General features: G+C 45.6%; 1 protein-coding gene across 1 annotated transcript in view; it reads left to right on the forward strand.

The window, feature by feature from the left end:
• LTN1 (listerin E3 ubiquitin protein ligase 1) overlaps positions 1-26,459 on the forward strand; it is a 488,777-nt gene that overhangs the window by 325,477 nt on the left and 136,841 nt on the right. Inside the window, exon 21 of the mRNA XM_069204077.1 lies at positions 22,536-22,680. Within this exon, the coding sequence (XP_069060178.1) occupies positions 22,536-22,680 (145 nt within the window). The remainder of the gene's footprint in view (positions 1-22,535; positions 22,681-26,459) is intronic.

Here is a 26,459-nt window from a genome sequence, read left to right on the forward strand (position 1 = left end):
CCAAAGCCATGGGCGCACTCTACTCCCCGCAGAGCAGAGGCTCTTTTAGAAAAACTCCATTTAGAGTGGGGTTTCGTGGCCAACCCACAGACACCACCAGCCAACAAACAAGAACCACACCATATCAGGGTTCATTCCAAAGGGGAGGTTTCAGGGGATATAGAGGGGGTCAATTCCCAAGGAGTAGGGGAAGATTCCAGACTCCAAAAACACCTCCACCTAAACAGTGACTTTCAAGTCACACAACCCCTTCACTCAACACCAGTGGGGGGAAGACTAAGCCAATTCTACCAATCTTGGCAGCAGATTACAACAGACAATTGGGTATTAGCAATAATCCAACATGGCTATTGCATAGAATTCCACAAATTCCCACCAAACATCCCTCCCAAAACACGCAAAATGTCACCACAACATTTAGAACTTTTAGGACTAGAAGTTCAAGCACTACTGCAAAAGGATGCAATAGAGTTAGTACCAGTACAACAAAAAAACACAGGAGTTTACTCCCTGTACTTTCTAATTCCAAAAAAAGACAAAACATTAAGACCAATATTAGATCTCAGGACACTAAATACCTACATCATATCGGACCACTTTCACATGGTCACACTACAAGACATCATTCCACTGCTCAAACAGCAAGATTACATGACCACATTAGACCTAAAAGATGCGTACTTTCATATACCGATACACCCTTCTCACAGAAAGTACCTAAGGTTCGTATTCAAAGGAATACATTACCAATTCAAGGTGTTGCCATTCGGAATAACAACTGCACCAAGAGTATTCACAAAATGTCTAGCAGTAGTAGCAGCACATATCAGGAGACAACAGATACATGTGTTTCCTTACCTAGACGATTGGCTAATCAAGACCAACACATTAAAAAAGTGCACAAACGACACCACATATGTCATACAAACCCTTCACAAACTGGGTTTCTCCATCAACTATACAAAGTCACACCTCGAACCGTGTCAGACACAACAATATCTAGGGGCAACCATCAACACATCAAAAGGAATTGCCACTCCAAGTCCACAAAGAGTGCAAGCATTCCACAAGGTAATAAGTGCTATGTTTCCAAACCAAAAGATACAAGCAAAATTTGTGCTAAAACTTCTAGGCATGATGTCATCATGCATAGCCATTGTCCCAAACGCAAGACTACACATGCGACCCTTACAACAGTGCCTAGCATCACAATGGTCACAGGCACAGGGTCAACTTCAAGATCTGGTGTTGGTAGACCGCCAAACATACCTCTCGCTTCTATGGTGGAACAGCAACAATTTAAACAAAGGGCGGACATTTCAGGACCCAGTGCCTCAATACGTTATAACAACAGATGCTTCCATGACAGGGTGGGGAGCACACCTCAATCACCACAGCATTCAAGGACAATGGGATGTACACCAAACAAAATTTCATATTAATTACCTAGAACTGTTAGCAGTATTTCTAGCGTTAAAAGCCTTTCAACCCATAATAACACACAAATACATTCTTGTCAAAACAGACAACATGACAACAATGTATTATTTAAACAAACAAGGAGGAACACACTCAACACAATTGTGTCTCCTAACACAAAAAATATGGCAGTGGGCGATTCACAACAACATTCGCCTAATAGCACAATTCATTCCAGGGATCCAAAACCAACTAGCAGACAACCTTTCGCGAGACCACCAACAAGTCCACGAATGGGAAATTCACCCCCAAGTTCTGAACAAGTACTTTCAAATTTGGGGAACACCCCAGATAGATTTGTTCGCAACAAAAGAAAACGCAAAATGCCAAAACTTCGCATCCAGGTACCCACACCGCGAATCACAAGGCAATGCTCTATGGATGAGTTGGTCAGGGATATTTGCATACGCTTTTCCCCCTCTCCCTCTCCTTCCATATCTAGTAAACAAGTTGAGTCAAAACCAACTCAAACTCATTCTGATAGCACCCACATGGGCAAGACAACCTTGGTATACAACTCTACTAGACCTTTCACTAGTACCTCATGTCAAACTACCCAACAGACCAGATCTGTTAACACAACACAAACAACAGATCAGGCATCCAAACCCAGCATCATTCAATCTGGCAATGTGGCTCCTGAAATCCTAGAATTCGGACACTTAGACCTCACACAAGAATGTATGGAGGTCATAAAACAAGCTAGAAAAGCTTCCACTAGACACTGCTATGCATCTAAGTGGAAAAGATTTGTTTGCTACTGCCATACCAATCAAATCCAACCTTTGCATGCCTCTACGAAGGACATAGTGGGATACTTACTACATTTGCAAAAAGCGAATCTCGCTTTTTCATCTATAAAAATACACCTCGCAGCAATATCTGCTTACCTACAAACTACTCATTCATCGTCTCTATTTAGAATACCAGTTATTAAAGCATTCATGGAAGGGCTAAAAAGAATTATACCACCAAGAACACCACCAGTTCCTTCATGGAACCTTAACATCGTCTTAACAAGACTCATGGGTCCACCTTTCGAACCCATGCATTCCTGTGAAATGCAATATCTAACCTGGAAAGTCGCATTTCTCATTGCAATCACATCCCTCAGAAGAGTAAGTGAAATACAGGCATTTACCATACAAGAACCATTTATTCAAATACACAAAAATAAAATAGTTCTAAGAACAAATCCAAAATTTCTACCAAAAGTAATCTCACCATTCCATTTAAATCAGACAGTAGAATTGCCAGTGTTCTTCCCACAACCAGATTCCGTGGCTGAAAGGGCACTACATACATTAGACGTCAAAAGAGCACTAATGTACTACATTAACAGAACAAAGCTAATCAGGAAAACAAAACAACTGTTCATAGCTTTTCAAAAACCACACATAGGAAATCCAATCTCTAAACAAGGCATTGCTAGATGGATAGTCAGATGTATTCAAACATGCTATCTTAAAGCCAAGAGAGAATTGCCTATTACACCAAAGGCACACTCAACCAGAAAGAAAGGTGCTACAATGGCCTTTCTAGGAAACATTCCTATGAGCGAAATATGTAAGGCTGCAACCTGGTCTACGCCTCATACATTTACTAAACACTACTGTGTAGACGTACTAAATGCACAACAAGCTACAGTGGGCCAAGCTGTACTAAGAACATTATTCCAAACTACTTCAACTCCTACAGGCTAAACCACCGCTTTTAGGGGAGGTAACTGCTTTATAGTCTATGCGAAACATGTGTATCTGCAGCAACATATGCCATCGAACTGAAAATGTCACTTACCCAGTGTACATCTGTTCGTGGCATTAATCGCTGCAGATTCACATGTGCCCTCCCGCCTCCCCGGGAAGCCTGTAGCCGTTTAGAAGTAGATCTTAAATCTTAAACATTTGTACATTTGTAAATAATTATTATAAACTTTTTATGTACATACGTATTCACTCCATTGCATGGGCACTATTTATAGCAAACAACTCCATCCTCACCCTCTGCGGGGAAAACAATCTAAGATGGAGTCGACGCCCATGCGCAATGGAGCCGAAGAGGGAGGAGTCCTTCGGTCCTGTGACCAAAAAAGACTTCTTCGAAGAAAAACAACTTTAATACTCCGAGCCCAACACCAGGCAGCGGACTGTGCGAAACATGTGAATCTGCAGCGACTAATGCCACGAACAGATGTACACTGGGTAAGTGACATTTTCAATATATCTTGAACTAAATGTTAAATATATATATATATAACCAAATACTCTGAAATGGATGAGTATTTCCATGGTGATACAAAATAGCCTGCCTATGTAAAAGTGTTTTATTTGTAAAAATATTTACTATGTTTAGCTTGCCATTTTACCATATTACCGAAAGTAGAATACTGTTCTTTGTGAAATAACATAATTTACCACTAGGTGTTGTGCACATAGAGAATACCATTAGCAAGGATTGGGAACCAATAATCACTGCCAATAAACCACAGTAATTTGTTTAATGTGGAAATCTGCCCACCTTAGGCCAGTCAGTTTCTTTGTTGAAGAGATTTGAGTTAAATGAATCCTTATTTATGTATTGATTTTGTATTCACCAGCACACCTCAATGTAGCGGCAGATTCTCTTGACAATATATACAATATATGAAGGGACGGGAGGAGATAATTTTTCTTTGGTATAGGAGAGGTTTTCAGAAAGTTGTGGACTGACAGGAGGCCATAGGGAAAATAGATGTCCTTAGGAGTTAGTTACAGAGTTGGTAACTAATTACTGATAGAGAGGAGACGTCAATTTAGCATTGTTAGAACAACCTTGTTGAAGGGAATTTGAGTGTTGGCTAATGGAAGGCAAATGCCACAGTCTTGATGTGAGCTACGATTGCGATCCTACAATGTCTCAGCAGTCCGACCCACAAAGGTTAATGGGTCTTCTAGGCTGACCCTTGGTAGCTTGGCCCAAAGAGCAAGGCCTTCCTGTGAAAACATGCACGGAACTTCTCTGTAACAACAAGCCACACAACAGTGCAAGGACCAAATCATGTTAGTTTAAAAAAAAAAAAAAAAAGCTGTGAAGTATTTCTCCTGATCAAGGGGAGTCTTTGAATTTCTAAGGAATCTACTGACTCATACCAGCTGTTAGGATCCCTCTTCAATATTCTCTGATCACCCATGAGTCTTAAAAATAAGACTGATAAGACAACAGTCCTGGTAAGACAAGGCATGCTTCTATTGAACCTGAATTGTTCACTGATGTGTTTATACCCACCAGAGTGCAACACATACATTAGCTCCTTCCCATGGTGAACACATATTGATTGTCTGAGTAAATATCTGATGGAATATAGTACATTGTGGTGTCTCTTATGTATGCTGCAGATTCTTCTCTGGTGGCAATGGGTCCTGCACACTTGCCCACCTACTTAGCTCCAAGAGATGACATTTAGCACGCCATACATACTGTTAATAATACATACAGAATTACTCTGATAAGGTTCATTCTTAAAGACCTTTACTGAAAAGCTCTGGGTTCACTGAGCCAAACGTAAGGAACTTGATGTTCCCATGAACATCATACATCTTGGTATCTAAGGCTCCTCACACAAAATGTGTGCAAACAACTCCTATCAACCTTCTGCTGCAGCAATTCTAATGATATCGTAGTTAGAGGTGTTTGTGGGCCCCTCGGGCTCTGAGAGCTAGAGGGAAATCACCCACGTACAATATTCTATTAATCTGCTGCCTACAAGAAAATGGAAGCCTTGCATTTGCACCCTATGAATAAGAAGACATTTACTAAAGTGTAGCTATTAATGACTGTCTTCTCCCAAATACATTTGTGAATTATGTCCCTGACTAGCTGGAGCCCTCTGCCTGAATTCTTGTTTGTAGAGAGGCCCATCTGAAAAAAGTAGAACAAGTGTACAGTACTGTACAGAAATTATATAATGAGAATTGAGTGAGCAGAGATTGTCTGGAGACAGAAGTAGGGTAGCAATGGTGCATTTCCAAAAGGTGGAAATGCATGGAAATCATTCTTCATAAGCCCATGGAAGGCTTGTGCTGAGGCTGTTGGCTGGCCAAGGAAAGTTGGCCGCATGGGCGTAAAGGCCAGGCTGTGCTGCTAAAGCAAAACACTGTGTGGAGTGGGTCTTGACTATAACTTGTGCCCTAAGGTAACTTTAATTCATACCCCCACCATGCACTACTAATTACATCACATACTACGTGTAAGGAAATGCCTCCTTGGCATGGTTGCCCCCTGACTTTTTGCCTTTGCTGATGCTATGTTTACAATTGAAAGTGTGCTGAGGCCTGCTAACCAGGCCCCAGCACCAGTGTTCTTTCCCTAACCTGTACTTTTGTATCCACAATTGGCAGACCCTGGCATCCAGATAAGTCCCTTGTAACTGGTACTTCTAGTACCAAGGGCCCTGATGCCAAGGAAGGTCTCTAAGGGCTGCAGCATGTCTTATGCCACCCTGGAGACCTCTCACTCAGCACAGACACACTGCTTACCAGCTTGTGTGTGCTAGTGAGGACAAAACGAGTAAGTCGACATGGCACTCCCCTCAGGGTGCCATGCCAGCCTCTCACTGCCTATGCAGTATAGGTAAGACACCCCTCTAGCAGGCCTTACAGCCCTAAGGCAGGGTGCACTATACCATAGGTGAGGGTACCAGTGCATGAGCATGGTACCCCTACAGTGTCTAAACAAAACCTTAGACATTGTAAGTGCAGGGTAGCCATAAGAGTATATGGTCTGGGAGTCTGTCAAACACGAACTCCACAGCACCATAATGGCTACACTGAAAACTGGGAAGTTTGGTATCAAACTTCTCAGCACAATAAATGCACACTGATGCCAGTGTACATTTTATTGTAAAATACACCCCAGAGGGCACCTTAGAGGTGCCCCCTGAAACTTAACCGACTATCTGTGTAGGCTGACTAGTTTTAGCAGCCTGCCACAAACCGAGACATGTTGCTGGCCCCATGGGGAGAGTGCCTTTGTCACTCTGAGGCCAGTAACAAAGCCTGCACTGGGTGGAGATGCTAACACCTCCCCCAGGCAGGAATTGTCACACCTGGCGGTGAGCCTCAAAGGCTCACCTCCTTTGTGCCAACCCAGCAGGACACTCCAGCTAGTGGAGTTGCCCGCCCCCTCCGGCCAGGCCCCACTTTTGGCGGCAAGGCCGGAGAAAATAATGAGAAAAACAAGGAGGAGTCACTGGCCAGTCAGGACAGCCCCTAAGGTGTCCTGAGCTGAAGTGACTCTAACTTTTAGAAATCCTCCATCTTGCAGATGGAGGATTCCCCCAATAGGGTTAGGATTGTGACCCCCTCCCCTTGGGAGGAGGCACAAAAAGGGTGTACCCACCCTCAGGGCTAGTAGCCATTGGCTACTAACCCCCCAGACCTAAACACGCCCTTAAATTTAGTATTTAAGGGCTACCCTGAACCCTAGAAAATTAGATTCCTGCAACAACAAGAAGAAGGACTGCCTAGCTGAAAACCCCTGCAGAGGAAGACCAGAAGACAACAACTGCCTTGGCTCCAGAAACTCACCGGCCTGTCTCCTGCCTTCCAAAGATCCTGCTCCAGCGACGCCTTCCAAAGGGACCAGCGACCTCGACATCCTCTGAGGACTGCCCCTGCTTCGAAAAGACAAGAAACTCCCGAGGACAGCGGACCTGCTCCAAGAAAAGCTGCAACTTTGTTTCCAGCAACTTTAAAGAACCCTGCAAGCTCCCCGCAAGAAGCGTGAGACTTGCAACACTGCACCCGGCGACCCCGACTCGGCTGGTGGAGAACCGACACCTCAGGAGGGACCCCAGGACTACTCTGATACTGTGAGTACCAAAACCTGTCCCCCCTGAGCCCCCACAGCGCCGCCTGCAGAGGGAATCCCGAGGCTTCCCCTGACCGCGACTCTTTGAACCTAAAGTCCCGACGCCTGGGAGAGACCCTGCACCCGCAGCCCCCAGGACCTGAAGGACCGGACTTTCACTGGAGAAGTGACCCCCAGGAGTCCCTCTCCCTTGCCCAAGTGGAGGTTTCCCCGAGGAATCCCCCCCTTGCCTGCCTGCAGCGCTGAAGAGATCCCGAGATCTCTCATAGACTAACATTGCGAACCCGACGCTTGTTTCTACACTGCACCCGGCCGCCCCCGCGCCGCTGAGGGTGAAATTTCTGTGTGGACTTGTGTCCCCCCCGGTGCCCTACAAAACCCCCCTGGTCTGCCCTCCGAAGACGCGGGTACTTACCTGCAAGCAGACCGGAACCGGGGCACCCCCTTCTCTCCATTCTAGCCTATGTGTTTTGGGCACCACTTTGAACTCTGCACCTGACCGGCCCTGAGCTGCTGGTGTGGTGACTTTGGGGTTGCTCTGAACCCCCAACGGTGGGCTACCTTGGACCAAGAACTAAGCCCTGTAAGTGTCTTACTTACCTGGTTAACCTAACAAATACTTACCTCCCCTAGGAACTGTGAAAATTGCACTGTGTCCACTTTTAAAACAGCTAATTGTGAATAACTTGAAAAGTATACATGCAATTTTGATGATTTGAAGTTCCTAAAGTACTTACCTGCAATACCTTTCGAATGAGATATTACATGTAGAATTTGAACCTGTGGTTCTTAAAATAAACTAAGAAAAGATATTTTTATATACAAAACCTATTGGCTGGATTTGTCTCTGAGTGTGTGTACCTCATTTATTGTCTATGTGTATGTACAACAAATGCTTAACACTACTCCTTGGATAAGCCTATTGCTCGACCACACTACCACAAAATAGAGCATTAGTATTATCTCTTTTTGCCACTATCTTACCTCTAAGGGGAACCCTTGGACTCTGTGCATGCTATTCCTTACTTTGAAATAGCACATACAGAGCCAACTTCCTACATTGGTGGATCAGCGGTGGGGTACAAGACTTTGCATTTGCTGGACTACTCAGCCAATACCTGATCACACGACAAATTCCAAAATTGTCATTAGAAATTCATTTTTGCAATTTGAAATTTTTCTAAATTCTTAAAAGTCCTGCTAGGGCCTTGTGTGTTAAGTCCCTGTTTAGCATTGTCTTTTAGAGTTTAAAAGTTTGTTAAAAGTTTGAAATTAGATTCTAGAAACAGTTTTAGATTCTTTAAAAAGTATTCCAACTCTTAGCAGAATAATGTCTGATACAGAGATGCAGGTGGTGGAACTCGACACCACACCTTACCTCCATCTTAAGATGAGGGAGCTAAGGTCTCTTTGTAATATAAAGAAAATAACCATTGGCTCCAGACCTACCAAAATTCAGCTCCAGGAGCTGTTGGCAGAGTTTGAAAAAGCCAACCCCTCTGATGATGACATCACAGAGGAAGAAATTAGTGACTTGGAGGCCAATGTCCCTCCTCCAGTCCTAAATAGGGAGAACAGGACCCCTCAAGTCCTGTCTCCAACTGTGTTAGTCAGAAATAGTGAGTCCCTCACAGGAGGGTCCCACATTTCTGAAATCACTGAGGATGCTCTCAGTGAAGATGACCTCCTGTTAGCCAGGATGGCCAAAAGATTGGCTTTAGAGAGACAGCTCCTAGCCATAGAAAGGGAAAGACAAGAGATGGGCCTAGGACCCATCAATGGTGGCAGCAATATAAATAGGGTCAGAGATTCTCCTGACATGTTAAAAATCCCCAAAGGGATTGTGACAAAATTGGAAGATGGTGATGACATCACCAAGTGGTTCACAGCTTTTGAGAGGGCTTGTGTAACCAGAAAAGTGAACAGATCTCACTGGGGTGCTCTCCTTTGGGAAATGTTCACTGGAAAGTGTAGGGATAGACTCCTCACACTCTCTGGAAAAGATGCAGAATCTTATGACCTCATGAAGGGTACCCTGATTGAGGGCTTTGGATTCTCCACTGAGGAGTACAGGATTAGGTTCAGGGGGGCTCAAAAATCCTCGAGCCAGACCTGGGTTGACTTTGTTGACTACTCAGTGAAAACACTAGATGGTTGGATTCAAGGCAGTGGTGTAAGTAATTATGATGGGCTGTACAATTTATTTGTGAAAGAACACCTGTTAAGTAATTGTTTCAATGATAAACTGCATCAGCATCTGGTAGACCTAGGACCAATTTCTCCCCAAGAATTGGGAAAGAAGGCGGACCATTGGGTCAAGACAAGGGTGTCCAAGACTTCAACAGGGGGTGACCAAAAGAAAGGGGTCACAAAGACTCCCCAGGGGAAGGGTGATGAGACAACCAAAACTAAAAATAGTAAAGAGTCTTCTACAGGCCCCCAAAAACCTGCACAGGAGGGTGGGCCCAGAGCCTCTTCACAAAACAATGGGTACAAGGGTAAAAACTTTGATCCCAAAAAGGCCTGGTGTCATAGCTGTAAACAGCATGGACACCAAACTGGAGACAAGGCCTGTCCCAAGAAAGGTTCCACTCCAAACTCCCATCCAGGTAACACTGGTATGGCTAGTCTCCAAGTGGGATCAACAGTGTGCCCAGAGCAAATCAGGGTCCACACTGAAGCTACTCTAGTTTCTGAGGGTGGGGTGGATTTAGCCACACTAGCTGTCTGGCCGCCTAACATGCAAAAATACAGACAGCAACTCTTAATTAATGGGACTAGAATAGAGGGCCTGAGGGATACAGGTGCCAGTGTCACCATGGTGACAGAGAAACTGGTTTCCCCTGGCCAATACCTGACTGGAAAAACTTACACAGTCACCAACGCTGACAATCAGAGAAAAGTACATCCCATGGCAATGGTTACTTTAGAATGGGGAGGGGTCAATGGCCTGAAACAGGTGGTGGTCTCCTCAAATATCCCAGTGGACTGTCTGCTTGGAAATGACCTGGAGTCCTCAGCATGGGCTGAGGTAGAACTAAAAACCCATGCAGCAATGCTGGGTATCCCTGAACTGGTGTGTGTGAAAACAAGAGCACAGTGCAAGGCACAGGGTGAACAAGTAGAGCTGGAGTCTGGAAGAATGGCCCAGCCTACCAAGAGAACAGGAAAGTCAGTTGGGAAACCAACTGCAACACAGCAAAAGAAAGGGAACCTCTCTTCTCAGGAAGAAGTTCTGCCCTCTGAGGGAACTGAGCCTTTGGAGCTTGAACCTTATCAGGTTGAGCTCTTAGGCCCAGGGGGACCCTCAAGGGAGGAGCTGTGTAAGGGACAAGAAACCTGTCCCTCTCTTGAAGGCCTTAGGCAGCAAGCTGCTGACGAGTCCAAAGGCAAGAAAAATGGAACGCATAGGGTCTATTGGGAGGATGGACTCCTGTACACTGAGGCCAGAGACCCCAAACCTGGTGCCACTAGGAGAGTGGTAGTGCCTCAGCTGTTCAGGAAGTTCATCCTAACATTGGCCCATGACATTCCCCTTGCTGGACATTTGGGACAAACCAAGACGTGGGAGAGGTTAGTCAACCACTTCTACTGGCCCAATATGTCCAACATGGTTAAGGAGTTTTGCCTCTCCTGCCCCACCTGTCAAGCCAGTGGTAAGACAGGTGGACATCCAAAGGCCCCCCTCATTCCACTTCCAGTGGTGGGGGTTCCCTTTGAAAGAGTGGGTGTGGACATAGTTGGTCCACTAGAACCTCCCACAGCCTCAGGAAATATGTATATCCTGGTAGTAGTGGATCATGCTACCAGGTATCCTGAAGCTATTCCCCTTAGGTCGACTACTGCCCCTGCAGTAGCCAAGGCCCTCATTGGTATCTTTACCAGAGTGGGTTTCCCTAAGGAGGTGGTGTCTGACAGAGGTACCAACTTCATGTCAGCATACCTAAAACACATGTGGAATGAGTGTGGAGTGACTTACAAATTCACTACACCATACCATCCCCAAACTAATGGCTTGGTTGAAAGATTCAACAAGACATTAAAAGGCATGATCATGGGGCTCCCAGAAAAGCTCAAAAGGAGATGGGATGTCCTCTTGCCATGTCTGCTTTTCGCTTACAGAGAGGTGCCACAGAAGGGAGTAGGATTCTCACCCTTTGAACTTCTGTTTGGTCATCCTGTAAGGGGACCACTTGCCCTTGTTAAAGAAGGCTGGGAGAGACCTCTCCATGAGCCTAAACAGGACATAGTGGACTATGTACTTGGCCTTCGCTCTAGAATGGCAGAGTACATGGAAAAGGCAACCAAAAACCTTGAGGCCAGCCAACAGCTCCAGAAGTTTTGGTATGACCAAAAGGCTGCACTGGTTGAGTTCCAACCAGGGCAGAAAGTCTGGGTTCTGGAGCCTGTGGCTCCCAGGGCACTCCAGGACAAATGGAGTGGCCCTTACCCAGTACTAGAAAGGAAGAGTCAGGTCACCTACCTGGTGGACCTGGGCACAAGCAGGAGCCCCAAGAGGGTGATCCATGTAAACCGCCTTAAGCTCTTCCACGACAGGGCTGATGTCAATCTGTTGATGGTAACAGATGAGGATCAGGAGGCAGAGAGTGAACCTCTCCCTGATCTTCTGTCATCAGACCCAAAAGATGGCACAGTAGATGGAGTGATCTACTCAGACACCCTCTCTGGCCAACAGCAGGCTGATTGTAGGAGAGTCCTACAACAGTTTCCTGAACTCTTCTCCTTAACCCCTGGTCAGACACACCTGTGTACCCATGATGTGGACACAGGAGACAGCATGCCTGTCAAGAACAAAATCTTTAGACAATCTGACCATGTTAAGGAAAGCATCAAGGTGGAAGTCCACAAGATGCTGGAATTGGGAGTAATTGAGCGCTCTGACAGCCCCTGGGCTAGCCCAGTGGTCTTAGTCCCCAAACCTCACACCAAAGATGGAAAGAAAGAGATGAGGTTTTGTGTGGACTACAGAGGGCTCAATTCTGTCACCAAGACAGATGTTCATCCAATTCCAAGAGCTGATGAGCTCATAGACAAATTAGGTGCTGCCAAATTCTTAAGTACCTTTGACTTGACAGCAGGGTACTGGCAAATAAAAATGGCACCTGGAGCAAAAGAGAAAACAGCATTCTCCACACCTGATGGGCATTATCAGTTTACTGTTATGCCCTTTGGTTTAAAGAATGCCCCTGCCACCTTCCAAAGGTTGGTGAATCAAGTCCTTGCTGGCTTGGAGTCCTTTAGCACAGCTTATCTTGATGATATTGCTGTCTTTAGCTCCACCTGGCAGGATCACCTGGTCCACCTGAAGAAGGTTTTGAAGGCTCTGCAATCTGCAGGCCTCTCTATCAAGGCATCCAAATGCCAGATAGGGCAGGGAACTGTGGTTTACTTGGGACACCTTGTAGGTGGAGGCCAGGTTCAGCCACTCCAACCCAAGATCCAGACTATTCTGGACTGGGTAGCTCCAAAAACCCAGACTCAAGTCAGGGCATTCCTTGGCTTGACTGGGTATTACAGGAGGTTTGTGAAGGGATATGGATCCATTGTGACAGCCCTCACTGAACTCACCTCCAAGAAAATGCCCAAGAAAGTGAACTGGACTGTGGAATGCCAACAGGCCTTTGACACCCTGAAACAAGCAATGTGCTCAGCACCAGTTCTAAAAGCTCCAGATTATTCTAAGCAGTTCATTGTGCAGACTGATGCCTCTGAACATGGGATAGGGGCAGTTTTGTCCCAAACAAATGATGATGGCCTTGACCAGCCTGTTGCTTTCATTAGCAGGAGGTTACTCCCCAGGGAGCAGCGTTGGAGTGCCATTGAGAGGGAGGCCTTTGCTGTGGTTTGGTCCCTGAAGAAGCTGAGACCATACCTCTTTGGGACTCACTTCCTAGTTCAAACTGACCACAGACCTCTCAAATGGCTGATGCAAATGAAAGGTGAAAATCCTAAACTGTTGAGGTGGTCCATCTCACTACAGGGAATGGACTTTATAGTGGAACACAGACCTGGGACTGCCCATGCCAATGCAGATGGCCTTTCCAGGTTCTTCCACTTAGAAAATGAAGACTCTCTTGGGAAAGGTTAGTCTCATCCTCTTTCGTTTGGGGGGGGGGTTGTGTAAGGAAATGCCTCCTTGGCATGGTTGCCCCCTGACTTTTTGCCTTTGCTGATGCTATGTTTACAATTGAAAGTGTGCTGAGGCCTGCTAACCAGGCCCCAGCACCAGTGTTCTTTCCCTAAACTGTACTTTTGTATCCACAATTGGCAGACCCTGGCATCCAGATAAGTCCCTTGTAACTGGTACTTCTAGTACCAAGGGCCCTGATGCCAAGGAAGGTCTCTAAGGGCTGCAGCATGTCTTATGCCACCCTGGAGACCTCTCACTCAGCACAGACACACTGCTTACCAGCTTGTGTGTGCTAGTGAGGACAAAACGAGTAAGTCGACATGGCACTCCCCTCAGGGTGCCATGCCAGCCTCTCACTGCCTATGCAGTATAGGTAAGACACCCCTCTAGCAGGCCTTACAGCCCTAAGGCAGGGTGCACTATACCATAGGTGAGGGTACCAGTGCATGAGCATGGTACCCCTACAGTGTCTAAACAAAACCTTAGACATTGTAAGTGCAGGGTAGCCATAAGAGTATATGGTCTGGGAGTCTGTCAAACACGAACTCCACAGCACCATAATGGCTACACTGAAAACTGGGAAGTTTGGTATCAAACTTCTCAGCACAATAAATGCACACTGATGCCAGTGTACATTTTATTGTAAAATACACTCCAGAGGGCACCTTAGAGGTGCCCCCTGAAACTTAACCGACTATCTGTGTAGGCTGACTAGTTTTAGCAGCCTGCCACAAACCGAGACATGTTGCTGGCCCCATGGGGAGAGTGCCTTTGTCACTCTGAGGCCAGTAACAAAGCCTGCACTGGGTGGAGATGCTAACACCTCCCCCAGGCAGGAATTGTCACACCTGGCGGTGAGCCTCAAAGGCTCACCTCCTTTGTGCCAACCCAGCAGGACACTCCAGCTAGTGGAGTTGCCCGCCCCCTCCGGCCAGGCCCCACTTTTGGCGGCAAGGCCGGAGAAAATAATGAGAAAAAAAAGGAGGAGTCACTGGCCAGTCAGGACAGCCCCTAAGGTGTCCTGAGCTGAAGTGACTCTAACTTTTAGAAATCCTCCATCTTGCAGATGGAGGATTCCCCCAATAGGGTTAGGATTGTGACCCCCTCCCCTTGGGAGGAGGCACAAAAAGGGTGTACCCACCCTCAGGGCTAGTAGCCATTGGCTACTAACCCCCCAGACCTAAACACGCCCTTAAATTTAGTATTTAAGGGCTACCCTGAACCCTAGAAAATTAGATTCCTGCAACAACAAGAAGAAGGACTGCCTAGCTGAAAACCCCTGCAGAGGAAGACCAGAAGACAACAACTGCCTTGGCTCCAGAAACTCACCGGCCTGTCTCCTGCCTTCCAAAGATCCTGCTCCAGCGACGCCTTCCAAAGGGACCAGCGACCTCGACATCCTCTGAGGACTGCCCCTGCTTCGAAAAGACAAGAAACTCCCGAGGACAGCGGACCTGCTCCAAGAAAAGCTGCAACTTTGTTTCCAGCAACTTTAAAGAACCCTGCAAGCTCCCCGCAAGAAGCGTGAGACTTGCAACACTGCACCCGGCGACCCCGACTCGGCTGGTGGAGAACCGACACCTCAGGAGGGACCCCAGGACTACTCTGATACTGTGAGTACCAAAACCTGTCCCCCCTGAGCCCCCACAGCGCCGCCTGCAGAGGGAATCCCGAGGCTTCCCCTGACCGCGACTCTTTGAACCTAAAGTCCCGACGCCTGGGAGAGACCCTGCACCCGCAGCCCCCAGGACCTGAAGGACCGGACTTTCACTGGAGAAGTGACCCCCAGGAGTCCCTCTCCCTTGCCCAAGTGGAGGTTTCCCCGAGGAATCCCCCCCTTGCCTGCCTGCAGCGCTGAAGAGATCCCGAGATCTCTCATAGACTAACATTGCGAACCCAACGCTTGTCTCTACACTGCACCCGGCCGCCCCCGCGCCGCTGAGGGTGAAATTTCTGTGTGGACTTGTGTCCCCCCCGGTGCCCTACAAAACCCCCCTGGTCTGCCCTCCGAAGACGCGGGTACTTACCTGCAAGCAGACCGGAACCGGGGCACCCCCTTCTCTCCATTCTAGCCTATGTGTTTTGGGCACCACTTTGAACTCTGCACCTGACCGGCCCTGAGCTGCTGGTGTGGTGACTTTGGGGTTGCTCTGAACCCCCAACGGTGGGCTACCTTGGACCAAGAACTAAGCCCTGTAAGTGTCTTACTTACCTGGTTAACCTAACAAATACTTACCTCCCCTAGGAACTGTGAAAATTGCACTAAGTGTCCACTTTTAAAACAGCTAATTGTGAATAACTTGAAAAGTATACATGCAATTTTGATGATTTGAAGTTCCTAAAGTACTTACCTGCAATACCTTTCGAATGAGATATTACATGTAGAATTTGAACCTGTGGTTCTTAAAATAAACTAAGAAAAGATATTTTTATATACAAAACCTATTGGCTGGATTTGTCTCTGAGTGTGTGTACCTCATTTATTGTCTATGTGTATGTACAACAAATGCTTAACACTACTCCTTGGATAAGCCTATTGCTCGACCACACTACCACAAAATAGAGCATTAGTATTATCTCTTTTTGCCACTATCTTACCTCTAAGGGGAACCCTTGGACTCTGTGCATGCTATTCCTTACTTTGAAATAGCACATACAGAGCCAACTTCCTACACTACGTTACTCATGCCCCTTTCTAAGACATCGTAGATAACATCACTGCAGGATCTGAAATTACATCATTGATGACAACACAATGCATGGCAGGGGTGCGAGTTGTAGTTACTTTAGGGCACGAGTTATAGTTGCTTGAGATAACTATAATTGGTGAATTTCAGTGCTTTTGTTTGTTTAAGATGGTATGTATTAACTAACATTTTCACCTAACTATAATGTCCCTTTAACCTTTGTGGTTTTTTTCAGTGTATTTCTAAGTTGTTTTTTTTTAATGCAAAGTAAGGTATTATTACAATACCTAACTGTAAGACCACTTTAAACTTGAATTTTTAAAGTGAACTCCTAGAGTGTTTATTTAATGTAAAGTAATATACCGTATTTATCGGCGTATAACACGCACTTTTTCTCCCTGAAAATAGGGGGCAAATGATGTGTGCGTGTTTTACGCCGATAAAATGTAATGGTTTTTTTTTCTGAAATTTCCTTTTAAAATGAGGTGCGTGTTATACGCCGGTGCGTGTTATACGCCGATAAATACGGTAGTATTACACCAACCTCATGGCAAGCATGGCTGGCCACAAGGCCTGACCTGTGGCCAGATCCTGCTTCCAACTCCTCATGGACAGCAAACCCACACTATGCAGGGCCTTTTGTCAGGCGCTGCATGGATTTGGCCATGGGCCAGACCCTGTGACCAACCCCGGTTACTGACCAACCCACTCACTTCCGCCACTGAGCCAGGGCCAGCGGGGGGAGGGGTTGGGTGCAGGACCATATGAAAAGTGGGCCTATTGGCTTTATGAAGGGATCAGGATATCGGCTTATATAAAGCACATGAGTTGTCTTTCAACAACTCTCACAGTGCAATGTTGAATTAAAGTGATTGTCATAAAAAATGTAATTAAGTTTAATTAAAAATAAAAGCCCTAACATGTATTAGTCTTTTTTTTTTTTTACATTTTAAAGCTGCAAAGTGCAGCCTTAGAATTCACCACAAGGGGGCTCTGCATCACAGCTGAAGAGCATACAGCTAGAAGTGCTTTAAAAAATATTATGAGCTCTCCTGGGTCATGGATTCAATGTTTCCCACAGCCCAGCAGGCTTCACTGCCAGCATCCATCCTGGGTGCATACAGGAGCTGTCTATTGTTTATTTATATGTATTTTTAATTGTCAGGGAGGGTGCATGTGGCCCCACTGCACAAGCCTTTGCAGCTCTCAGGGACCCCATCACTAGATGCCATATTTATTTATAAAGGGGAAGGGAGCATGCACCCCATGCCCTAGGGCCATTTTCTCTTAAAAGGGGAGGGAGGAGCATGGCCCCCTCCCTGAACCAGTACTGGCCACGGGGACCCCATACCTTTTGGGGCTGTGTTCTTTTTTATGGGTAAGTGAGCGTGCAGCCTCCCTCCCTGGGCAAATACTGGCCCTAGGGTCCCCATGTCCCAGGGCTTTAGATGGATGCCCACCCGGGACACCTACAACACAAAAAAGAAAGATGATGGGAGGAGCCTCAGGGCCCCCGTGGACCGACGGCTCCCTGCATGCACCCAGGTGCAGCGGTAGTATGTATTTTTTTTCATGCTCTAGGCTTGAGCAATTGCTTTTTTTCTGCCCACAAGAGTGTATGCAGGAAAAAAATGTGTGTGCTCCCACCTGGGAGAAGCGCATTAGTCGGCAGGCTGGAAATTATGTCCCGGGGTGGGCTCCTCAGTAGACATCTTTTAAGTCAGCCACAAGTACCTTATGAGGCTCGGGGAGGGTGCAGCGCGGCTTCTCTCTTTTTAAATAATTTAAGTCCCAGGGATGGGGGTCTCCAGGGCATGAGTGAGGCTCCGGGAGGAGGAGGGGCACTCCCCATTCCCAGAACATTAAAATGCACCAGCCCTGGTCCACCTGGTTGTTTTTTTTTTTTTTTTTCGTTTTTTTTAAAAGCATGGGAGCCCGTACTTTTTTAATTTTTTTTATATTGCTGCGGATCCACTGCAAATTTGCGCAAAATTAAAATTGAAAACATTTTTTGCAACTAGGAATGTTCCTCTAGGGACCCCCTTCCCAAACCGGGCCTAGGGATACTCTGCCCTCTTATATGTTTTTTACTTTTTTTTCTACGATTCTGGACTGAGACCCGAATCCTAAGATTACTGCTACCACATCATTGTTGATGTGGTAGCAACCACTCAGATCTCATCTTGACGTCAGCCTGCTCTGTGGTATGAAATATTTATATATTATTTTACCATTAATTTCTCAAAAACTACATAATGGATTTTTCACCAAATAACTCAAACCATGTTTTTTGCACCAAGATCTAGCATTCTGTCAAATTTTGTGTAAATCCGTTCCACAGTTTTGGCTTTAGCGGTGTCTAATTCTTCTACATAAAAAAATGATTAGGCAAAGCACGTTTTATTACCTTCCCCCACCTTACCATCCCCCGCCCCCCTCCCAGCTTCTTCTCTCTTCTTTGTCCCTGCTTGATGGATCACCCCTAAACTTTCTAGGAAGGAGCTGAGGTGGATGAGATTTTTCTTTTGCGATGTTTTGTGAAGTTTTGCCAAACTGCGCCAGAGTTGTTAGAAAAGCAATAAAAAATTCCTATGGTAATGCAGTCCTGCGTATAACAAGTAAAAAAGAGGAACTATTCTTGCCTTTTGGACTGAAAAAAAGCATTGAAGCTATTGCTAGGATCACCATCAGACATGCAAACCTGAACATGCATACCAGATGCAGTGCTCTGGACCACACTCTTGATGTGATTATGAATGTAGTACTATTTATTGGTTTGTGTGTGGTATGTATTGTTATTTTAATTATATTGTGTTTTAGGTGTTGTTTCTTACCGGAATAAATAGTGTGATAGTATAAAGATTAGAAGGTAATAACTTGAAATGTGTTTTCCAATCATAATTCAATTATTTTTCGCATTTTTGGGAACATTACATAAGAGTACAGGTCTTTATCAGCTTGTAAAAAAACTAATTGTTACATAACGTTTTAGTTTTAACATAGAACAGAACCGTTAACTACAATAAAATCACATCATTTCATCAGCGTACAGTTTCCTTGCATAGCCTTAACCTTGTGGTTGTAATTGTAGGAAGTGGGCTCTGTATGTGCTATTTCAAAGTAAGGAATAGCATGCACAGAGTCCAAGGGTTCCCCTTAGAGGTAAGATAGTGGCAAAAAGAGATAATACTACTGCTCTATTTTGTGGTAGTGTGGTCGAGCAGTAGGCTTATCAAAGGAGTAGTGTTAAGCATTTGTTGTACATACACACAGGCAATAAATGAGGAACACACACTCGGAGACAATTCTAAGCCAATAGGTTTTTGTATAGAAAAATATATTTTCTTAGTTTATTTTAAGAACCACAGGTTCAAATTCTACATGTAATATCTCATTTGAAAGGTATTGCAGGTACGTACTTTAGGAACTTTGAATAATCACAATAGCATATATACATTTTACATAAAACACATTTAGCTGTTTTAAAAGTGGGCACAGTGCAATTTTCACAGTTCCTGAGTAATGTTAGGTCTTGCAGGTAAGTAAACCACCTACGGGGTTCAAATTCGGGTCCAAGGTAGCCCACCGTTGGGGGTTCAGAGCAAACCCAAAGTCACCACACCAGCAGCTCAGGGCCGGTCAGGTGCAGAGGTCAAAGAGGTGCCCAAAACACATAGGCTTCAATGGAGGTAAGGGGGTGCCCCGGTTCCAGTCTGCCAGCAGGTAAGTACCCGCGTCTTCGGAGGGCAGACCAGGGGGTTTTGTAGGGCACCGGGGGGGACACAGGTCAGCACAAAAAGTACACCCTCAGCAGCGCGGGGGCGGCCGGGTGCAGTGTGCAAACACGCGTCGGGTTTCCAGTGGTTTTCAATGAGAGACCAAGGGGTCTCTTCAGCGGTGCAGGCAGGCAAGGGGGGGGCTCCTCGGGGTAGCCACCACCTGGGCAAGGGAGAGGGCCTCCTGGGGGTCACTCCTGCACTGGAGTTCCGATCCTTCAGGTCCTGGGGGCTGCGGGTGCAGGGTCTTTTCCAGGCGTCGGGATTTCAGAGTCAGGCAGTCGCGGTCAGGGGGAGCCTTGGGATTCCCTCTGCAGGCGTCACTGTGGGGGCTCAGGGGGGACAACTTTGGTTACTCACAGTCTTGGAGTCGCCGGGGGGTCCTCCCTGTAGCGTTGTTTCTCCACCAGGTGAGTCGGGGTCGCCGGGTGCAGTGTTGCAAGTCTCACGCTTCTTGCGGGGATTGCAGGGGTCTTTAAATCTGCTCCTCTGAAACAAAGTTGCAGTCTTTTTGGAACAGGGCCGCTGTCCTCAGGAGTTTCTTGTTCCTCTTGAAGCAGGGCAGTCCTCTGAGGATTCAGAGGTCGCTGGTCCTGGGGAAAGCGTCGCTGGAGCAGTTTTCTTTTGAAGGCAGGAGACAGGCCGGTAGGACTGGGGCCAAAGCAGTTGGTGTCTTCTTTCTTCTTCTGCAGGGGTTTTTCAGCTCAGCAGTCCTCTTCTTCTGTAAGTTGCAGGAATCTAAATTCTTAGGTTCAGGGAAGCCCTTAAATACTAAATTTAAGGGCGTGTTTAGGTCTGGGGGGTTAGTAGCCAATGGCTACTAGCCCTGAGGGTGGGTACACCCTCTTTGTGCCTCCTCCCAAGGGGAGGGGGTCACATTCCTATCCCTATTGGGAGAATCCTCCATCTGCAATATGGAGGATTTCTAAAAGTTAGAGTCACTTCAGCTCAGGACACCTTAGGGGCTGTCCTGACTGGCCAGTGACTCCTCCTTGTTATTCTCATTATTTCCTCCGGCCTTGCTGCCAAAAGTGGGGCCGTGGCCGGAGGGGGCGGGCAACTCCACTAGCTGGAGTGCCCTGTGGTGCTGGAACAAAGGGAGTGAGCCTTTGAGGCTCACCGCCAGGTGTTACAGCTCCTGCCTGGGGGAGGTGTTAGCATCTCCAACCAGTGCAGGCTTTGTTACTGGCCTCAGAGTGACAAAGGCACTCTCCCCATGGGGCCAGCAACATGTCTCGAGTGTGGCAGGCTGCCAAAACCAGTCAGCCTACACGGGTAGTTGTTTAAGGTTTCAGGGGGCACCTCTAAGGTGCCCTCTGGGGTGTACTTCACAATAAAATGTACACTGGCATCAGTGTGCATTTATTGTGCTGAGAAGTTTGATACCAAACTTCCCAGTTTTCAGTGTAGCCATTATGGTGCTGTGGAGTTCGTGTTTGACAGACTCCCAGACCATATACTCATATGGCTACCCTGCACTTACAATGTCTAAGGTTTGGCTTAGACACTGTAGGGGCATAGTGCTCATGCCCTGGTGCCCTCACCTATGGTATAGTGCACCCTGCCTTCGGGCTGTAAGGCCTGCTAGAGGGGTGACTTATCTATACTGCATAGGCAGTGAGAGGCTGGCATGGCACCCTGAGGGGAGTGCCATGTCGACTTACTCGTTTTGTCCTCACCAGCACACACAAGCTGGTAAGCAGTGTGTCTGTGCTGAGTGAGGGGTCCCCACGGTGGCATAAGATATGCTGCAGCCCTTAGAGACCTTCCCTGGCATCAGGGCCCTTGGTACCAGGGTACCAGTTACAAGGGACTTACCTGGATGCCAGGGTTTGCCAATTGTGGATACAAAAGTACAGGTTAGGGAAAGAACACTGGTGCTGGGGCCTGGTTAGCAGGCCTCAGCACACTTTCAATTCAAAACATAGCATCAGCAAAGGCAAAAAAGTCAGGGGGTAACCATGCCAAGGAGGCATTTCCTTACAGTAATGTTTACTTCAAAATGTTTAGATGCATTTCTTTCATAGCCTTTAAAAAGTACAAATAAGTAATCTCAGTATTATCTAGTAGAGTATAGTATTTATTGTTTTCTTTTAAAAATGTATTTTTTGCCTCACTTAGAACCCAGTCACCACTCAGTGCTCTCATATGAGATAGTGTTTGTTCATTTTGTGGCATTATTTTCTTAACCTTATTGTGTTGTTTCTTTTTTATCTAAATGTTACACAGCAGAACAGTAATTCTCTTGCATGATACACATCTTCAGCAGCTAGGGTCTTTTTTTTTTTTAACCAGGGATGCTGCCATCTTGGAATAACCATTTATCCAGAATAGATTGCAGAATATAATCAAAAGACCTGCTATTAAGTTTGTTTTATTATCTTGGAATTAGTACTTTGAATGTGTTGTAGTTTAAGTTGTTACAATGTAACTTTTGTATTTAATGATCATTGCTATAACTTGAAATTCGTCTATAGTAAGAATATTTAATTCATTTTCGGGTGGCATACATGCAGTTGTCAATTTTATCTGTAAGTGATGCTTTAAGCACTTTATCAATATTTTCACAAACCTTCACATTTTATTTTTTCACAGCTGCCTAAAAGAAACAAACCCTCAGCATCAAGGTTTGAATATTGAGATTATTTGTGCTTTAACTTTGCTAACCAAACATTTATCATCACCGCTTGCACATGAGGAGTGGGATTTCATCTTGTGCTCCATGTTGGCTTGGCTAGAGGTAAATTGTATATACCCTTCTTTTTACATATTTCCACCAGTTGTTAAATTGTACTTCTAACTCATGCAGTGTTTCAGGGCTACAATTGTAAGTGATTCCTATATTCTATAAAGGTCTTGCTGGTTTCATTCCAGAATAGGTGTCTCTCCATTATTTGTTGGCTGTACAATAAAGAATCTGCAGTAACTCCAACTGCAAGAAAGGGTTTAAAGCCTTTCTGAATGCACCACTTACTCCACATTGTCCAGGAAGATTGCTATCTCTTGCTAGTGCCTCTGGACTGCTGCCGCTTGATTTAGCTTTAAAGGCAGATTGAAAAGTTCAGAGACCTCTTTGCCTCCCCTGAAATCCTCCAGGTAAACAACGGCAAGAGTCTCTCTACCACTTTTCTTGGATACTCCGAGTGTGGGTCTCACAGAATTGATGAAAAGAAGAGATGAAACGTTGAAGAATCCCAGAATTGTTTTGAAAACGTGGCAAATTAAGCTTGTGAATTTGAGGGATTATTACCAAAATCTGAAGTGCTTGTTCACTTGAGGGGGCACAAGAATGATTATTATGAAGAAAGGAAAACGGTCACCCCGATGTCTCCATATAGCCGGAATTCATTGTCTGCTGAATCTTGTTGATCTGATCTCCAGCTGCAGAATGGCAGAGCATGTTTGCTTAATCTCTGCTCAAAATTGCTCATCACAGTGTTTCCTCCCAACCCCATCTAAGATCACTGAGTACTGCTTGATCCAATATCCTGGTGCTGAAATTTCTCATGTGCTGTAAGTTCTGGCCATCCACCATACATTTACAGCTCCTGAAAGAAAATTCTCCTATTTAGCTTGAGGTCATGTGCTAGGCCTACATATATGTTAAACCTTGTACTTACAAGGTAAATTGTGAATCTCTCAACTGAGAAATTGTCTATTCAAAGAAGGTTGTACCGCTGGACCTTGTCTGTTATTATATGACACCCTAACTGTAATGGGCATCCCCCGACTTTGGTCCGGTGCTCACTGTGGTAAAAAACTTAAGAAGTTTCTCACTGACGAGTCCTTGGGTAGCTTAGGTACCCATTCAGATGATGCCTGGCAGCTTAGGCTTATTGGCCCTTATTGAAGCAGGACTAAAATGATTTAGTATTACTGGATTGATTGGGGTGTGACTTAGGTAATTACAGTGGGCTTAGAATAATTCAAGCATTCCACCACTTACTTTTTTCACAGTGCTTACCCTAAGTGCAGTGGAATAAGCTTGAAACTTGGGTTTCAAGCTTATTGTGCTGCAGGACTCAAGGTGGCCTACCTTCACCAAATCAGTCAGGGATTGCTTCTGTTCCCTTCAGAGTGTGCCCGTCTTTCCACTTTTGGCTGAATTGTTCCTGTTTGAGCAGGACCAAGGCTGATTTGCATATGGCGGATTCCTGGATGAGGTGGAATGATGGGCAAAAAACTGTGGACAGGGATGTGGCCCTAATGACTACCAGTAGCTGAGATGAATTGAAGCATTCCATCCATCATGTGTTTGTTTCCTGCCTGTGATTGAGTCTGCTGTGTACACTACACAATTGAGCCTATTCATCCTGAGATGATTACCACTGATCAGCTATTATTAGTTTTCCACAATAATCACTCAAGCCTAGTCTTACCCAGATCTGGGGCTCTTCTAAATATGATCCTCTTCTTCTAGGTATCCATTTGCCCCATCCGCCATTGTAACTCCTTCCTGGCCTTCTCCGAGAGGACCACCACTTTTGAGTAGCACAGACTCTTTCATGAGTAGAGAATGTTTAGTCTTTGCAGCACACTGCAGTTCCAGGTTATAGCAAACCAGGAATTCTCCAGAAGGCTCAGAACCAGGCCAGTTTGCTTCCATAGCCAAACTCCTCCTCTGTATTGAAAATAATTTAATCTAGATAAGCTCCCACAGCTGCCGCCAGCTGCTTTGCAAGTTTGTGAATGACCACCTTCCTGATGGAAAGGCCAAAGGTAGAGATGTGAACTCCTTGATTTGTCCCTGTGAATCAGACTAACAGACTAGTTGAATAGTTGGGAATCAAGCCTCCAAGATATATATCATTGACATGAAGTCTTGCCAGACAGTGTCTTTGATCAGTATGTTTTGGAATAGATTTATGCCCTCTTAAAATATCTCTATACTACTGAGGTGTTAGGTTCTGGTATTAATCTTTTTGCTGGACTAAGAAAGTGTTGGTGAGGAAACCACTTATGTGTAGTATTGCCTGCACAGTTGCCCTTTGCAGTTGTTCATCCTTTAAAAAGTGGATATGGCTTGATCTGTCAGGGTAGACGGCATTTTGTGACCAAGTACAGTCTGTATCTAGATCCTATGTTGGAACCCACTCAGATCTACTATTGTACTTGAAATACTTAATGTTGAAAAATAAGCCATTATTCTCCCCTGGCCAGAGCTCCTCGTCACTGGGTGGAATGCCCTCCTGCTCTGAATCTGTTGGCCTACGGATTGCATCAACCCCATCTGTGACCCTCCTATCCTGTTCTCCACAGATAGGTGTAATGACCTTAGCCCACGTTAGCAATGAAAAAATGCAGAAGATTCAATAGCACATCAACAAAACCAACCCTGCTTCTCCTCTGACACACCATTGCATACCACAGTGGTTATTCTTCCAAGCCTGCCCTTCAGAGACGTCAATTACTTCCATAGCTCCCTCAAAGCCACCACCCATTAAAATGATGCTTAACCTTATCCTTTATCAAAGAACCCTCACATGAGAAAGTCTCACCCATTATCTTGATTCTCAGTACCTGCCTCACACAAAGTATCTTCCCTGAAGCACTCAAGGCAGGCCAGATCCTCCTATTTCTGAAGAAACCAACATTACATCCTAGTGACCTTGTCAGCTGCTGGCCCATCACTCATCATCCCTTGATTAGCAAAATCATTAGTATGCACAACTTGAAGATCACATCTCCTGCACAACCATCAGTTAAACCTCAAATCACTCTGCAGCTTGACAACAGTTAGCCTAAAAATTAAAGATGATGCCCTTCTGACCACAAATAAAGATGTCCGCTGCTCCTAATATCTCTACACCTCCTAACTGTTTCCAGGTCTGACAAACTCCCCATCCTCTTCCATTCCTTGAAGTCTCAAAGTAGATTAATTTGCAGGACCCATCAGTGTTTCTCCTTGCTCTCCAACCAGCACAAGTTTGTTTATGTGGTACCTCCCGGTCCCAGACAGTCCAGATCAAGTTCCGGGTTCCACCATGTCACCTGTCGTCTTCAACCTATCCGTGGATCCCCTTGGGACTCTACCTGCCAATAACATCAACATTCACCAATACGCCTACAATGCGTAACTGTTTTCACCTATGCTACAAACATCCAGTGCCTCAAACATACATGCACATCATCCAGACCTGGATACCCAGCTATCTAAGTCTTAGCCCCAACAGAATTCCTGCTGCTTACCAAAACCATAAAAAAATATAGTCCAAATCTAGATCAACAACGTAAACGTGGAGGGATTTGAACCTCAACTTTTTCCTGATGACCAATCACTTTGTTTCACGATAGACACTAACACCCCCCTTAAGGAACACATTACCAAGAAAGCTAAGAAGACTTGGAACCAGATCTCTCTTGTAAAGAAAGTGGAGGCATTCATTGCTGAAAGTAACTTCAGAACTGCCATACAAGCTCTCTTACTCTTGCATCTAGATGATGAAAATACTGAACTCTGTCAGCCTAGACTCCACACTGGTCTGCCATTAAGGACACCATACATGCCACAGCATGTCT

The sequence above is a fragment of the Pleurodeles waltl genome, chromosome 8 (genome assembly GCF_031143425.1).
Source record: "Pleurodeles waltl isolate 20211129_DDA chromosome 8, aPleWal1.hap1.20221129, whole genome shotgun sequence".
Taxonomy (NCBI): Eukaryota; Metazoa; Chordata; class Amphibia; order Caudata; family Salamandridae; genus Pleurodeles; species Pleurodeles waltl.